Raw genomic sequence first — 15293 nt, 5'->3', positions numbered from 1 at the left:
AACAAAACACAAACCTTACTTGTACATCAGAAAAGATATTCGATGTTATACAAATTTTTTTTTGTCAAAATTATTTTTTTTTCAATTTTAGCGTTTTTGGCTGCTTATTTGAAAGCTGTGTAACTGTAGGATGAGAATAAAAAATCTCAAATAACTGCTTTGCATAGCCAGCGAATTTATTGATTTATATAGCCTTTGAAAAATCATTTCATGAAATTATTAAAAGCTCTAACAGGCAAAGTCTGCCATTTTTAAATACTTTTCAATGGATAAATATAACCTAAAAATTAAGTGTCAAAACTGGTAAAGCTCCTTTAAAAACTGCTTATTTTGGTTGAATTAACTTTGCACTTACCTCCAATGAACGTTAAATTGTTCGAATTCAATTTTATTAAATGCAGTTTTGTAGTTTATTGTATATATAACAAGTTTCCAAATAAAGTATCGTAAACGGGGGGAACTTTGATCAACATTAAATTTTTGCAGATATTTGTCATTAACTAAGTCTGAAGTTAAAATATCTGAAAAATGTTTTCTTCGTTTAAAAGCCTATAAATTGAGTTTCAAATAGACTAAATTTAATTTGCAGTTGGAGATTATTTCATATTACTTAAAATGTACATAGTTTTCAAGTTTTCAAATATCTGCTTTTTTTTCTAAGACTCTCAAACAAACACCTCTCCTGATAAAATGATAGCATTTACAGGCAAATGGGGTTTTTTTTTATGAAAGTTTAACTTTTTTCCTTTGTATAGGTATAGTTTTAGAATTATTATATGATAATTTTTGGATATTTAAAAATAAACGGACATTTTCTATGAGAAAGCCTGTATAGAACAAATGGCTAAAACCCTATCAAATGTTTAAGTTTAAATAAAAAATAAAACATAGGAACAATTGGGGGACCTTGGGAATTGCATGATGGTAAAATTTAATTTAATGGTATACACCCACTAGACTTCAGTATCTGATGGGGATACATGCTAGGGAAGCTGGACGAGACGTTGGGCATTCGAGGTTGGACACATTTAAAAACTTTGTGTTGAGGATTCAGGGGGTAGCTTACCGGGTTCAATTAGATCGGAGGCTTTACCATTTGCTGCTTCCGCAGCAATCAACGGCAACAGCAGCGGGTGCACCTCGGGTCGGTCAATCGATTAGCGCTATTGGTTGGTTGGCTCGCAGCTTCTCCACTGCCGACGGGTCAGGAGGAAGGTTTTTGTTGCACCTTTTCAATCCGCAGTACAACACACAGCACAAATCTGTTTCGGGTTTCGGATGTGCTTAAAAATAACACCGAATAGACGACCGATTGAACAAATTAAAACACCACTTTATTAATTTTAACTCGACCGACGGAACAAAACAATCAACGAGCACGGAGCTGATGTTGCCACTTCGAGATTTTATTTTAACTAACTTATGCTGACTTTGTTGTTGCTTTGTCAGCTGGTTGGTGAGTTACCGTTTCCAAACAGTTCATTCGGTAACTCACTGGTATGTTGTTTCTTATACTAGACTGGTTCAATATTTTAAGTTTTAACATTAATACAATAATTTAAAGAAATTTAACATTTAACAAATAATTGAATCTAGGTTGTGTATGGTGTTACTTTTCGTTACGATATAGGGACAGGTATTGAATTCTAGGTTTGGTTACAAACATTCCGGCCACCTTGAAATGGCACGGACATTTCAACACTCGCTTCGATATCATTGGGGAGCCTTCATCGGTTGCCTTCATCTTCGACTAAATACGTGGACCAACAGGACGCAGCACGGAACCAGGTGAGCAGGAGGAGTGATTGGTACTGGGCGGTACGGACACCATCTGGAGCTTTGCCTTCTGGAACAAAGAGGAACCCAGTAGACCAACAAACATACAGTAAAACGATTGGAACCGCAATCACCTGGTGCTTATGGTTGTCATACAGGAGCTAACTTAGAGTGTAGCTCTACTCATTGAAGCTGCGACCACCGATACTGCCTTCAAACAGCCGGTGTTAGGAATTCGATGGGAAAGGATGTCCACCACACGAAGCCGGAAACGATGAAGTGCGACCACACTCGGAGCGTTGATTCTGCGGAGCAAGAAGGAACCCAGTAGCCCAACAAACAAAATAAGGGGGTATTGGAATTGCAATCACCTGATTCTCAAAATTGATATACAGGAGCTAACTTAGAGTGTAGCTCTACTCATTTGGGCTGCAATCGGCGACTACTGGTTCTAGTTTTCCGCAATGTACAGGCGAAGACGACGACAAGTGGTTCTGGGAAGCAAAAGGGAACCAAGTAGACCAACAAACAACGTTTAAAAATATTGGAACCGCAATCACCTGGTCCATGAAAAATCTGTGCAGGAGCTGTCTTAGAGTGCAGCTCTACTCATGATTAGTTTCAGGAACTGCGGTGACCGGTTCTCCAACGGGCTGCTCATCAGCTGGATTGGTTTCGGGTTGTTCTGGTACGGGTAACAGGGCAAGTTTGTTGACACACCTGGAAACGACATCTCGCTTCGCAGTGCGTAAGGTGACCACTCGTACGACGCCGTCTTTCCCAGGATGAACGGCTGTGATGATCCCTAGTGGCCATTGGGCTGGCGGAAGCAGATCGTCTTGGATGATCACCATCTGGTTAGGCTGGATTACGGTTGATGGTCTACGGTGTTTGGTGGCTCGGGCTTGAAGCTGCTGGAGATATTCTGGGTACCATCTACGCCAGATTCGTTGGAACCGTTTCTGCGTGAGCTTCCAATGTGACAGTTGGTTGTCCGGAACAGTTGCGACGTCTTCTTCGGGTGGAGATCGCAGGCTTTCACCGACAAGGAAATGTCCAGGTGTCAGGGCTTCCAGCTCGTCGGATTCGGTAGGCATCGGAATCAAGGGTCTGGAGTTCAGACACATCTCCACCTCGGCTAGTAACGTCGTCATGTCCTCGTACGAAATGTTGGAGTGGCCGATTTCCCTCAGTAGATGGTGCTTCGCTGATTTCACTGCTGCTTCCCATAGACCTCCGAAATGGGGCGAACGAGGTGGTATGAAATGCCACGCAACTCCAGATTCTGCACACCAATCCAGGATGTTCTTGCGTCCTCCGTGTTCGGTTTTCAACATCTGGTAGATTCTGTGCAACTCGTTGTTTGCACCTCGGAACGCAGTGCCATTGTCGCTGTGGATCTCGTGGGGAAAGTTTCGGCGGGCAGAAAATCGGCGAAGAGCAGCGATGAAGGCCGGCGTGGAGAGATCAGACACCAACTCGATGTGAACGGCACGTGTGGTAAAACAAACGAAGATGCAAACGTATGCTTTCGTTGGGCCTCGGTTACGGACGAGAGACTTGATGTAAACTGGTCCGCAATAGTCAACACCAGAAACGGCAAACGGTCTTCGGGGCGCAACACGGGACGTAGGCAAATCTGCGATACTTTGCTGGATCATCTTTGGTCTGCATCGGAAACATTTGTGGCACTCATGGAATGTGCGGCGCACTAGACTGCGTCCACCAATGATCCAGTACTTTTGACGGATCGTGGCGAGCATTAGTTGTGGGCCGGCGTGAAGTAAATTCCCATGATAATACTTCGCCAACAGGTTCGAAAGTGGGTGTTTCGCGAGCAGAACAATTTGATGCTTCGTAGCTTCTGGAACGGTTGCGTTGGCCAGAACTCCTCTAATCCGAATGACTCCATCCGAATCCAGTTTTGTGCGGATGTACTTCAACTGCGATGAAGATGGAAGGCGGCCGGTCGATGCTAGGGTGGCTAACTCCTCAGGAAAACTCTGTTTCTGGGCAAGACGACAAAGTGTCAAATCTGCTTCATGCAGATCGGCGGTGGTAAGCGCTTGGAATGGGTCCATTTTCGTCTTCCGTGCAGCAGCTTTCAACAAGCGGAAGTATCGCATGCAATGAGCGATGGAGCGCCTAAGTTTTTGGTAACTTGAGTACATTCCAAAGATACGATCAGCAAACTCGTCATCCTTCACGACAGCTGGGAAGCGCAGCAACTGGAACTCTCATCTCACTCATCGAACTGGTTTGGCAGGCTGACAACTCGGTTCGTGGCCACTGCGAAGGCGGTAACTGGAGCCATGGAGATCCAGTCCACCAAAGCGGATGATTGACGAGCTCAGGTGGACTTATTCCACGGGACAGAACATCGGCTGGATTCGATTCTCCGCGAACATGCATCCACAAATTTACATCGGTCGAATTCTGGATCTTAGACACTCGGTTGGCCACGAATGTCTTCCAGCGATTGGGCGGTGATTGTAGCCACTGAAGAACCGTCGAGGAATCAGTCCAGAAGAACACTTCGGCAGACAACTTGAGAGCACAGTTGACCTTCTCGGATAAGCTGACAGACAGAACGGCTCCACAAAGTTCCAGCCGGGCTATGCTGTGGTGGCTCTTCAGCGGTGCGACCTTCGACTTTGATGTCAGCAATACGACACGGACGACTCCATCACATTCGGACCGAATGTAGCAGCAGCTGCCGTAGGCCTTCTCCGACGCGTCCGAAAAGAAATGCAATTGAAAGGATGTGGCATTGGTGGAAGACACGTATCGAGGAACTTGGATCGTGGCGATGGTGTCCAGTGTGCTATGAAACTCCTTCCAATCGGCCTGGTACGACGCTGGCAGTGGGCGATCCCACTCGAAAGATTCTCCGTTCTCTGTTCGAAGGCCCCACAAACGCTGCATGAACAGTTTGGCGACGGTAATAATCGATCCAACCAAACCAAGTGGATCGAAGATCTGGGCGATGTACGACATAATCGTGCGCTTTGTGAGAACTGGAGCTGGCAGGGGCAATTGGACTCGAAAACGTAGAACGTCAGACCTTGTTTCCCAAACAAGTCCGAGCGTAGAGACAGCCTGATCGTCCTGCAGGCTGTGGATTGCGGATACGGCTAAATCTTCGGGAGGAATACCTCGAAGCGCTTCAGGAACATTGGATGCCCATTTCTTGAGTGGTAAACCGGCAGAAGCAGCTAGAGCGGATGCTTCTCGGCGGAGTTGAACGGCGGATTCGACATCTTCGGCACCAGTCAAACAGTCGTCAACATAGAAGTCGTTCTTGAAAACTGGGGCGGCAACAGGAAAACGACTGACTTCATCCTCAGCGAGGCGTTGTAACGTACGAGTGGCCAAAAATGGTGCAGAAGCGAAACCGTACGTAACAGTCTGCAGCTCAAACGTTGCGAGAGGCTCTTCGGGACTTTGGCGCCAGAGAATTCGTTGGTACGTACAGTCGTCTAGGTGCAGTTGTATTTGGCGGTACATCTTTTCAATGTCGGCTACGAGTGCGATTGGGTGGGTTCGGAAGCGCATAATGATCGACAGTAGATCGTCCTGGATAGTAGGTCCCACCAACTGCATATCGTTGATGGAGTAGCCGGTTGATGTCTTGCACGAAGCGTCAAAAACAACACGGACCTTGGTGCTTGTGCTTGACTCCTTGAAGACTGGATGATGTGGTAGATAGCAGTGGGGGACAGAGTCGTCTACTGGATCAGTCAACTTGATCATGTGGCCCAAACGTTCGTAGTCGGCCATGAAACAAACGTAGGCTTCTCGAGTGGCAGGATCTCGCTTAAGTCTCCTCTCTAGACTTTGGAAGCGGCGCTCGGCGATGGATCTTGATTCACCAACACGTACCAGGGGGTCACTAGTGAGTGGCAATCTAACTACGAAACGACCGGACGAATCGCGAGTGGTGGTAGCACTGAACACTTCTTCACACTTTATTTCTTCAGCTGACAGAGCTTGGGACGGCAACAGAGATTCGAGTTCCCAGAACCTTTCGATGGATTGTTCTAGGTCTCGATCGATGGTCGTAAGATGGCATAACCGGGGTGTTACGGAGGAATTTATCGGAGCCGATCCGGATACAGCCCATCCAAAAACAGTCTCCACTAAAGTCGGCATCTCATTGCCGAGGGAAATCTTGCTGCCGCCGTGAAGTTCATGGTACACTTCTCCGCCAACGATGAGGTCAATGTCCGCAGGAATGAAAAAATGTGGATCAGCCAGGTCAACGTCGGGAATTTTCCAAGCAGCAACATCAATTCTCACTGTCGGTAGGCAAACTGTTGGCCTTTTGAGGATAAGGAAATCTAGCTTCGTGGCGTACTTTGTTACGGTTGAGCGAATCTTCGCTGTTAACTGGCGCTTGATCTGCTTGGATGATTCACCAATCCCTGAAACAGCAATGTCAACGGTAGAACGGCGGAGATCGAGAGTGTTGGCCAACTTCTTCGTCATGAAGCTGCACATGCTAGCGGAATCAAGCAGCGCCCGCGCCGGAATTTCCTTCCCCGTACTGTCAACCACCAAAAGCATCACCGTTTCTAGCAAAACTGTACTGTTTGATGTCTGAACAGTCATACAGACTTGTTGGCTCGAAGTTGATGGTTGCGGATCGGCTTCTGGAGTAGCGGTACTGCGCTGCGGAGCTGGGAGTGGCGGATTCGATGAAAGCGAAGTTGGTTTCGGAACCGAATTGAAGTTGGTGGTCTTGATCGCATCATGGAGAAGAGAATGATGCTTTCCATTGCAGAAACGACAAGTGTGTCTGGAGGAACAGGATCGTGATAAATGGCCAGAATTGAAACAATTCCAACACAAACGATGGGATGTGACCACTTGCCGTCGGTTGTAGGGAGAGAAACTTGCAAATTTCCTACAGCGAAACAGATGGTGTCGTTCCGAACAAACAACGCACACGGGTAAATCGGGTTTTGGATCAGACGCAACAGGATTGGCCACTAATCGGAACGCCTTCTTCGGTTGGGATCCCGTCATCCTCGCTGGAATCGCTTGCAGGTTGCGCTGCTCTTCTGAAACGATCGTCTTCAGCATCATCGCTCGAGAATACAAGAAATCGATCAACTCTTGGTAAGTGATGTCCCTCAGGTCGCTTGTTTTTTCCTCCCAGGCTCGAAGTGTCGTAGGATCCAGCTTGTAGCACAGTAGGTTCACTAGCGGAGTATCCCAGTAACCTACCGGCTCACCCAGTTTAGCCATGGCCTTCACATGGCGGTCAAAATCATCAGTCAACGTATGAAGATCCTTTGAAGACTCTTTCCTTAAAGGCTGGATGTCGTACATTGCCCTGAAGAGCTGTCGTTTCAGGTACCGCTGGTTATCATACCGCTTCATCAACGCGTCCCAAGTTATAAGATAGTTGTCAGCCTCAACGTTCACGGACTCGAAAGGTTTCTTGGCTTCGCCTTCCAAACTCTGAAGTAGGTACTGCAGCTTTGCAACCGCTGGAACATCTGGGTTCGAGTGCACCATGGACTTGAACGTGTCTCGGAACGACAACCATCGCGAAAAATCACCATCGAACCTCGGCAAATCTATTTTGGGCAGGCGTAGGTGAAACATAGCTGTGCTGGTTGGTGCGGTCGGCTCTGCTGATGTAGAACTGCTCAACCTTTCCGGGATATTGTTCAACAGGAATGCTTTCACCTCACAAAACCTTTCCTCGATGGTCGATCTCTCAGCCAAACGCATTTCAAGCCGGTCTGGCCCATCCCACTTCTCGATGACGGTTTGCGCCTTTTGAAACTGGTCGTAGATCCGATCAACTAAATCTTGTCGAACTTGAAGGCGCCCTGTGTCTCGATCAACGTTGAATTCCTTTGTAAACCTCTCAACATCCGACAGGTTTGTCAAAATAGCCTTGCGACGAATAATGGCATCCTCCACCCTTTCGTCGGATTTGGTTTTCGGCATGATGAAATACACAGACACTTGCTACCACCACTGTACGATAACGAAAACACAGCACAAAAAACGCAAACGAAATCCTTCCCGAACCGATGTACTGGTTTTTAACACGACGGCGGAAGTGTAAACCAATCGTACGATTAAATCCTTCCCGTCGCGGATTTACACTTCTACACGACGAAGAATGATACAAATCGTACGATTCAATCCTTCCCGTCGCGGTGTATCAATCTTTGATTCGAAACGGAACCGAGAATTGTGTGTTAAAATCGACGAAAAAATCCTTCCCGACGCGACACACAATTCTTTCGCGAAGACTGCCACCCACTCACACCCAATCGCATATAATATTAATCAATATTGCCAATATATAAGCCTCAGGTGCATAAGGACTGAATTTGCCAGAAGAATTCCAAGTCCAAAACTTTTTCGCCAAAAATCAATCAAATCCACTTTCCCAATTTTTGCTGACCGGTGTAAAACATCCACATAGCAGCAGGTCAAAATTAGCAGCTGTTGGTGGCTTTGTGCTGTTGGCTTGGCTTCACTTTGCGCTTTCTTGGCTCGAAAAACAATGTACAGCAGTACAAAAGGCAAGCAAAATGGCCCAACTTGATGCAGCCAGCGCGTCGAGTAAAGAAAATGGTGTACTCACCGCTACCTTCCGTGTGGGGAATTCCTCCGATCCGGCTCGAAGGACCAATGTTGAGGATTCAGGGGGTAGCTTACCGGGTTCAATTAGATCGGAGGCTTTACCATTTGCTGCTTCCGCAGCAATCAACGGCAACAGCAGCGGGTGCACCTCGGGTCGGTCAATCGATTAGCGCTATTGGTTGGTTGGCTCGCAGCTTCTCCACTGCCGACGGGTCAGGAGGAAGGTTTTTGTTGCACCTTTTCAATCCGCAGTACAACACACAGCACAAATCTGTTTCGGGTTTCGGATGTGCTTAAAAATAACACCGAATAGACGACCGATTGAACAAATTAAAACACCACTTTATTAATTTTAACTCGACCGACGGAACAAAACAATCAACGAGCACGGAGCTGATGTTGCCACTTCGAGATTTTATTTTAACTAACTTATGCTGACTTTGTTGTTGCTTTGTCAGCTGGTTGGTGAGTTACCGTTTCCAAACAGTTCATTCGGTAACTCACTGGTATGTTGTTTCTTATACTAGACTGGTTCAATATTTTAAGTTTTAACATTAATACAATAATTTAAAGAAATTTAACATTTAACAAATAATTGAATCTAGGTTGTGTATGGTGTTACTTTTCGTTACGATATAGGGACAGGTATTGAATTCTAGGTTTGGTTACAAACACTTTGTGTTAAGATTTGGGACGAAATACCGAACTAAGTTGAGTATGGGAGTGTATTTGGTTACGAGAGATGTTCCTGAAATGATTTGGTGCCCCTCCCTCCTTCCAATGGGGATATAGGAAGCGGGGAGGGGGGGGGGCGATAGAAAAAGAGGAGGAGCCCCCCATACATTATTTTTGCAAAATTCGAGAACTAATCAAGCAAATGGAACCAAATTTGAGATGTGTGGTTATTTGGGTACGAGAAAGTGTACCTCTGGCGCCACCTTAGTAAAAGTGTACCTTATTGGTTTGATACATCTGAGATAATGATACTGATTTAACAAATTGGGCTACCTTACCATGCTTTTATTTTCTGAATTTATAGGGGAGATAAGGGCATAATAGCCACCTTAAGGAGGACGCTTATTTGACTATAGAATATAGCTATATTATGTGAGTTACATAATTGTTTCGTGTTTAGACACTATAAAAGTTTATGTCCTAACTGACTGAAACTTGAAAAAGTAGATAAAAACGTTTAGAAATGCATTTTAATTTTTTTTGCCGAAAGTTGAAAATCAGTCACGGTAGGGGAATAATTAGAACACCCCCTGGAGCAGTATAAGCACCATGATTTGGGGCACGATAAGCGTTTCCTGCTGTAGAATCTAGCAGCGAATTCAATTCGATGAAGTCAACTGATTTATAGAGCTACAGCTTTACTTGTTTCATCTGACAAATAGAAACAATTCATTATACAATACAACAATACATTATGTATATGGTGCTTTGTTTGGCAATGCTACTAGCCTAAGGTTGCCAGATTGCTCGGTTTTATCCGGGTTTGTCCGGATATTTGATACAAAGTTTGGGGGGAAAGTCCGGTTCGGCCCGGTTACTCGGATTTTATTGAAAAAGCCCGGATTTTCATTTTTTCACTATATTTGTCAAACCAAAAAAATTTAAAAAAAAATTTGCTGTAAATTTTTTGTGTTCATACGTCTAGAATGAAATTTTTTGAGCAAGTGTCCTAAAAATAAACCATAAAAGGTTTTTTGGAAACCTAAAATACGATTTAAGATCTGTTGATGAGTTTTAATGAAAATAATTTTTTTCAAGTTTTTTTTCTTGGATTTCGACTAAATTTTACCGAATATTGCCCGGATTTTTGGTCGACAAATTTGAAATCCACTACCCGGATTTTCCCTGGTTTTTAGATAAAATAGCTCGGGTTTGTCCGGCACGCAGACGTATTGGAAAAAATCCGACAACCTTATACTAGCCAAATAATCGATTATGAATGGTAAATGAAAAAAAAAAAAAAAACACGTCTCGACCAGGAATCGAACTCGAGTCTTCCGATTACCTCTCCGACACCTTACCAAGATGCAAAATCGTAAATTAGTCAAGCTGTAGCTCTATAAGTCAGTTGACTTTATCGAGTTGAATTCGCTGCTAGATTCTATGACAGAACACGCTCATCATGCCCCGATCAATGGTGCTCCATACGCCCCGAGTCAAAAAGTTAAAGTAAAAACGCGTTTCAAAACTTATTAAAAAAAAATTAAAAATTGAATAATGGTGAAAATTGATGAACAATGTGTGCATCATGTTACAGTGCGTACATTATAGATCAAGATGATTTAACGATCATAAAAGCTTATTTTCCGTTGCTCAAAAATTATAATATTTTCCTCACTTGAGAACCTGGATGGTTCTTTTATATTTCTGTAAAGATTGTAAGGAGATTTATTTTTTGCTAAAAATAATACTATGGGAAGGCCTAATCGTCATGAAAATTTATTTATGAAAATACGTACTTTTGATGAAAAGAGGAGTGCTTACTATGACCCGGGTGCTCGTTATGCCCCTATTATTGTCAAATTACGTAAATAATGCTGTAGTAAAAAAAACGATATCCATTGCAAGGAATCAAACAACAGTTATTGTTTGTGAACCTGCTGGTTTCTTTAATGTCAACAATTTAGCCAATGGTTGATTGCCTCCTCGAAACAATTTTGGGTGTATCAGACTTGTGTTACCATAGGAAACATAACGTATTACTACTCCAAGGTCTTTTGCTAGCCTAACGGGTCTGGCCTGAGCCCCCGAAGCATCGGGTCATTGGTTGCCTTGGTAAAATATCACTCTGAACGAGCGAGCTTAAAGGGTGATAATAACCATTCCAACGATAAAAGTTCCGGTTGTTCCAGTTCCAACCAGTGACCGCCTATCAACAAACTAGGCATCACGTCGTAAGCGGACTATGGACAGTTCAGGAAAACTGATGGGAGGCTGATATACCCATCCCAACTTTCAACCACCTGTTGGCACCTTTTTCGATATTTCGTAGACCATTTGGCGAATATTGATTGAAAAATAGCACGAGCTTTGCGAGCAAAAAGCATATTGAGTCATTTCGGCTGTCGTTTAATGGATTCTGATGGCCGACAATGATCCAACGCTGATGGTCAAAGGGAATGACTGATTGAAATGGGTATTGGAAACAAAATGCGCTCCGTCACGGAGTGGTTCGATGACTACTTTACGTATTCAGTGAAGGAATGAGTACTTTTCCGTTGAATATAACTTTTAACTTCAGGATATTATTAATATTATTAATTATATATTATTAATTTATTCATTTATCTCAATTTGTGTTGTTACTTTGAGCCAAGCAAAACACCCTTGAAACTGGAGGCAGCTAATAAAATTATTTATTTGGCTTTGTATTCTTACATAAGCGGCTTAGTCAAAGGGATTAACTATTTAGTACAGGAAGTTAGTCTCGAGAGCGGTACATTTTTAGTAACCAAATTTTAGGAGAATGTCTTTGTTGTCTACAAGAATGCGTGAATCATGACTAGTGACAAGTTTCATGCAATTCCGTTTTAATTTTTTTCCGAGTCTACATGAAACAAACAGCGAAACAGATAGATGTTTCTCTAGACAGATATTCATTTTTGTATTGTATACGCATAGGTTATTATATAAGAGTTTGTTTTACTGAAAAAAAAACTGAGCTAGATGTGGCTAGATTATGATCTTCTTAAAGCCAGTCCAGTTCGAATCGCAGTTTCATCCGAGGTATGAAGTAAAATAGTTTTCCATGTTTCGTGGAAAGCGGATAAGGTTCCATAAAACAAATATAACAAATTTGAAATTATGATAACAGAAAGTAATTGTTGCGTTTCCACGGGACTCCTAGTTTCAAGTTCACAGGAAAAATAGTCCATTCCGCTGACGAACCGCAAAACGGGACGTACCTACACATTTCCAGCTTCCAGTTGACAGTCAGACGAAAAAAAAACTTATTAATGTCAAGCCATTAGAAAACACTCGGTGAAAATTGCTTTTACCGAGAAATGGGTTGCATCCTGGCAACATGTTTAAATTGGTGGGTAACCACGAGTTTATCGAATAGGTTCTATCACAAAGGTAGGTACTGTACTCGGTCACCAAAAACGTTCAAACTGGTAGGTCCGGAAAGCCCTTCCGGGGAGTGGAATGACGACATGATGCTGCTGCTGCGATCGGTGCTGCTGCTATTGGAAACCGGAAGCTGGGTAGGTAGGTATTACCTCACGGGAGAAATGCAAAATGTCTTTCTGCCGGTGGGAACTCAACTGTCGAACCGCTCTCCCCTGCAACAACGCAACGGTGGCCAAAGGAAATGGTCAAAAACCGAAACCGCTATGACAACCGGGGCTGTCAGGTTCGAAGTTAGGAGTCAAAATTTGAATAAGAAGTAAAACGTCTTTGGGCACGCCAAATATCTCGAAATAAAAATTTGTTTGAAGAAAACGATTCAAATCGAAATATTGAGGTTCCTAAGGCCAAAAATACATTTTTTCAGCATATCTGTTACAATTCGTTGATTCCTAAATCTGTCTCTGCCGAGCGTCGCCATGCATCGCCCTGGTGCAGAAGATATTTGGTGGAAGCATGCCTGCAAATTTGAACGCATGGACAGATATTGATTTAATTAAATTCCTGTACATACAGATGATGGTGAATGGGAGCAAAAAAATGCTGCTCCCGGTGCAATGTATCCTCTGGTAATTGCACCTTATCGCAGAATCAAGACCAGAGATGAAGGAACGATCCTTATAAGCGGGTTGAAGGTAGTTCATTCCTATCTCGGAAGGAATCTTTTATTAAACGTGTTTTACTTTTGTTTCGGTATGTCCTGGGGTTTGCTTTGCTGCCGTTTTGATTGCCAATTATTGATTGTACATATGATTTGTGGGAGGATTTGGGAGTCTTGTGAAAAGTAGAGTCTTAAATTCAGATTAAATGTCACAACTTACAGAGTTCATGTTTTTGGATGAATTTTTCAGGGCAAACTTAATAAAGGTTGGGAAATGGGGGAAATGATTTGATTGAAATTGATAGAAACCACATGTATCCATAAACTGGAATCGTTAAGTCTTTCCTTTACAGAATGAATATTTGAGTGTGTGCGTCTCGGATTTTATATATAAAAAGCTTATCGACTTTGTACTGACTTCGCTGATAAATCCAATAATTTTCGGTACATAATTGAGTGAATCTTCATAAACTGAATCTAAGTGGTATCAACGTGTGGCTGGATTTTCACAGCAGAGATGGCTCCCAAATAAGTGCTACAAACTTAAGGAAAGTGTCTTACAGAAAGTTTTAAAATTTGCCTCATGGAGTTTAAAGTGCCTTGCTTGATTTCGGTTTTGCTTTTCGTGCCAATACTTGGATTTCGTTTTTCACTCAATGAATCTGAAAGTGATATTTTTCAAACATGTGTACATGGTTGATCTTGTTAAATCCCACGATTTCAATGAAAAGCTGGACTGCTAAAAAATGTGAAAACAACGGTGATTCTTATCACCGCTACTTTTCCACATCATAGGATGAGATTCTGACTGGATCGATCGACTGTGCATCGAACCGAGGATTGCCGTGGAATCCTTCAACAATGGAGCAACTGAACGACCTTAACCTGGCTGACGATATTGTTTTGCTCGCCCAAACACAACCGGATATGCAGAGCAAACTCGACGACCTCATCGAAAGCTCCAAAGCAGCAGGTCTCGAAGTCAATATCGGAAAGACCAAGTCGATGGAGATCAACACAGGAAATCCCTTCAGTTTCAAGCTGGGCAACGAGAGAGTGGAGTGCTTCCAGTATCTTGGTAGCCAGATAACGCCCGATGGTGGTACCAGGAAAGATATCGAAACCCGGATCAGAAAGGCCCGATTTGCGTTTGCGAGTCTCCGGAACATCTAGCGCTCACGTCATATATCTCTACGAACTAAAATTCGAATCTGTAACTCAAACGTCAAATCCGTATTGCTGTACGGGTGCGAAACTTGCTGCACATATGCTGTAACGACGCGAAAACTGCAAGTATTTGTGAACCATTGTCTGCGGAATATAATCCGCGCTTGGTGGCTTAGCAACTGGATCTCATATGAGGAACTACATCACCGGTGTCATCAAAGGGCGCTAGAAATCGAGATTCGGGAACGTAAGTGGAGATGGATCGGGCACACGCTGCGAAAAGATGAGAACGAGATTTGCAGAGAGGCGCTTGAATGGAATCCAGAAGGACAGCCTAGCCGCCGAAATCCGAACTGTCGACGAGAATCTTGAATGGGACCAAGTGAATATGCTGGCTCCGGATCATCAGTAGTGGAGGTCTTTTACCACGACCCTATGCACCGGAGGATCGGCGCGGAAACATTAAGTAAGTAAGCTGTTACACCACACTTTCCTCCAATCTATCGTCCGGGTTTCTTCTACTATTTTTGGTGCTTGGAGAGACGTTCTAAAGTATGTACACAGGCGAATGGGGATGTTCGATGATATTTGATGGAAGATATGGAAGTTCTTTAGCAATGTGTTTCAGGAAAGGGCACGGAGACGGAATTCCTTGTATGCTCGGAGTGTAGAGGCGCGCCCAGCACACACACAACTGTACATCGTGTTAAGCTTTACCTGTTGAACATGATAGACCTTGCGCGAGGGAGAACAGTCAAACGCGGATGAGAGAACGGCATTCGAGAGGAGATCGAGCAAGTGATTGGACGCGAGTTTACCAACGGGAAAATAAGCGGTGTTTTTGGTTCGATTCTGAAGCATGATTCCACGGCACATCTCTACATCTGGCGACGAGGATTATGGAGAAATCTGTAAGTATAGTGAAGTGATAGTGAACCAAGTTCGACTCGAGCTGAAAAAAAATGAATCACAAAACACGTTGCGAAAAAACAAA

At 43.7% G+C, this 15293-nt stretch overlaps 2 protein-coding genes across 2 annotated transcripts; both read right to left on the bottom strand.

Moving 5' to 3' along the window:
- Positions 1-2381: 2381 nt before the first annotated feature.
- Positions 2382-3857, bottom strand: LOC129753165 (uncharacterized). Its single transcript, XM_055748961.1, has one exon. The coding sequence runs from the start codon at positions 3855-3857 to the stop codon at positions 2382-2384; it is 1476 nt and encodes a 491-aa protein (XP_055604936.1).
- Positions 3858-3972: 115 nt separating this feature from the next.
- On the bottom strand, positions 3973-7740 carry LOC129753164 (uncharacterized). Its single transcript, XM_055748960.1, has one exon. The coding sequence runs from the start codon at positions 7738-7740 to the stop codon at positions 3973-3975; it is 3768 nt and encodes a 1255-aa protein (XP_055604935.1).
- Between the last annotated feature and the right edge of the window lie 7553 nt (positions 7741-15293).

This window comes from Uranotaenia lowii, chromosome 3 (genome assembly GCF_029784155.1).
Source record: "Uranotaenia lowii strain MFRU-FL chromosome 3, ASM2978415v1, whole genome shotgun sequence".
Classification (NCBI taxonomy): Eukaryota; Metazoa; Arthropoda; class Insecta; order Diptera; family Culicidae; genus Uranotaenia; species Uranotaenia lowii.
The sequence above is the reverse complement of the archived record's forward strand: the minus strand, read 5'-3'. Positions and strand labels throughout refer to the sequence as shown.

Coding starts and splice junctions, on each gene's coding strand:
- LOC129753165 (XM_055748961.1), bottom strand. CDS start 3,857: ATGGACCCATTCCAAGCGCTTACCACCGCCGATCTGCATGAAGCAGAT.
- LOC129753164 (XM_055748960.1), bottom strand. CDS start 7,740: ATGCCGAAAACCAAATCCGACGAAAGGGTGGAGGATGCCATTATTCGT.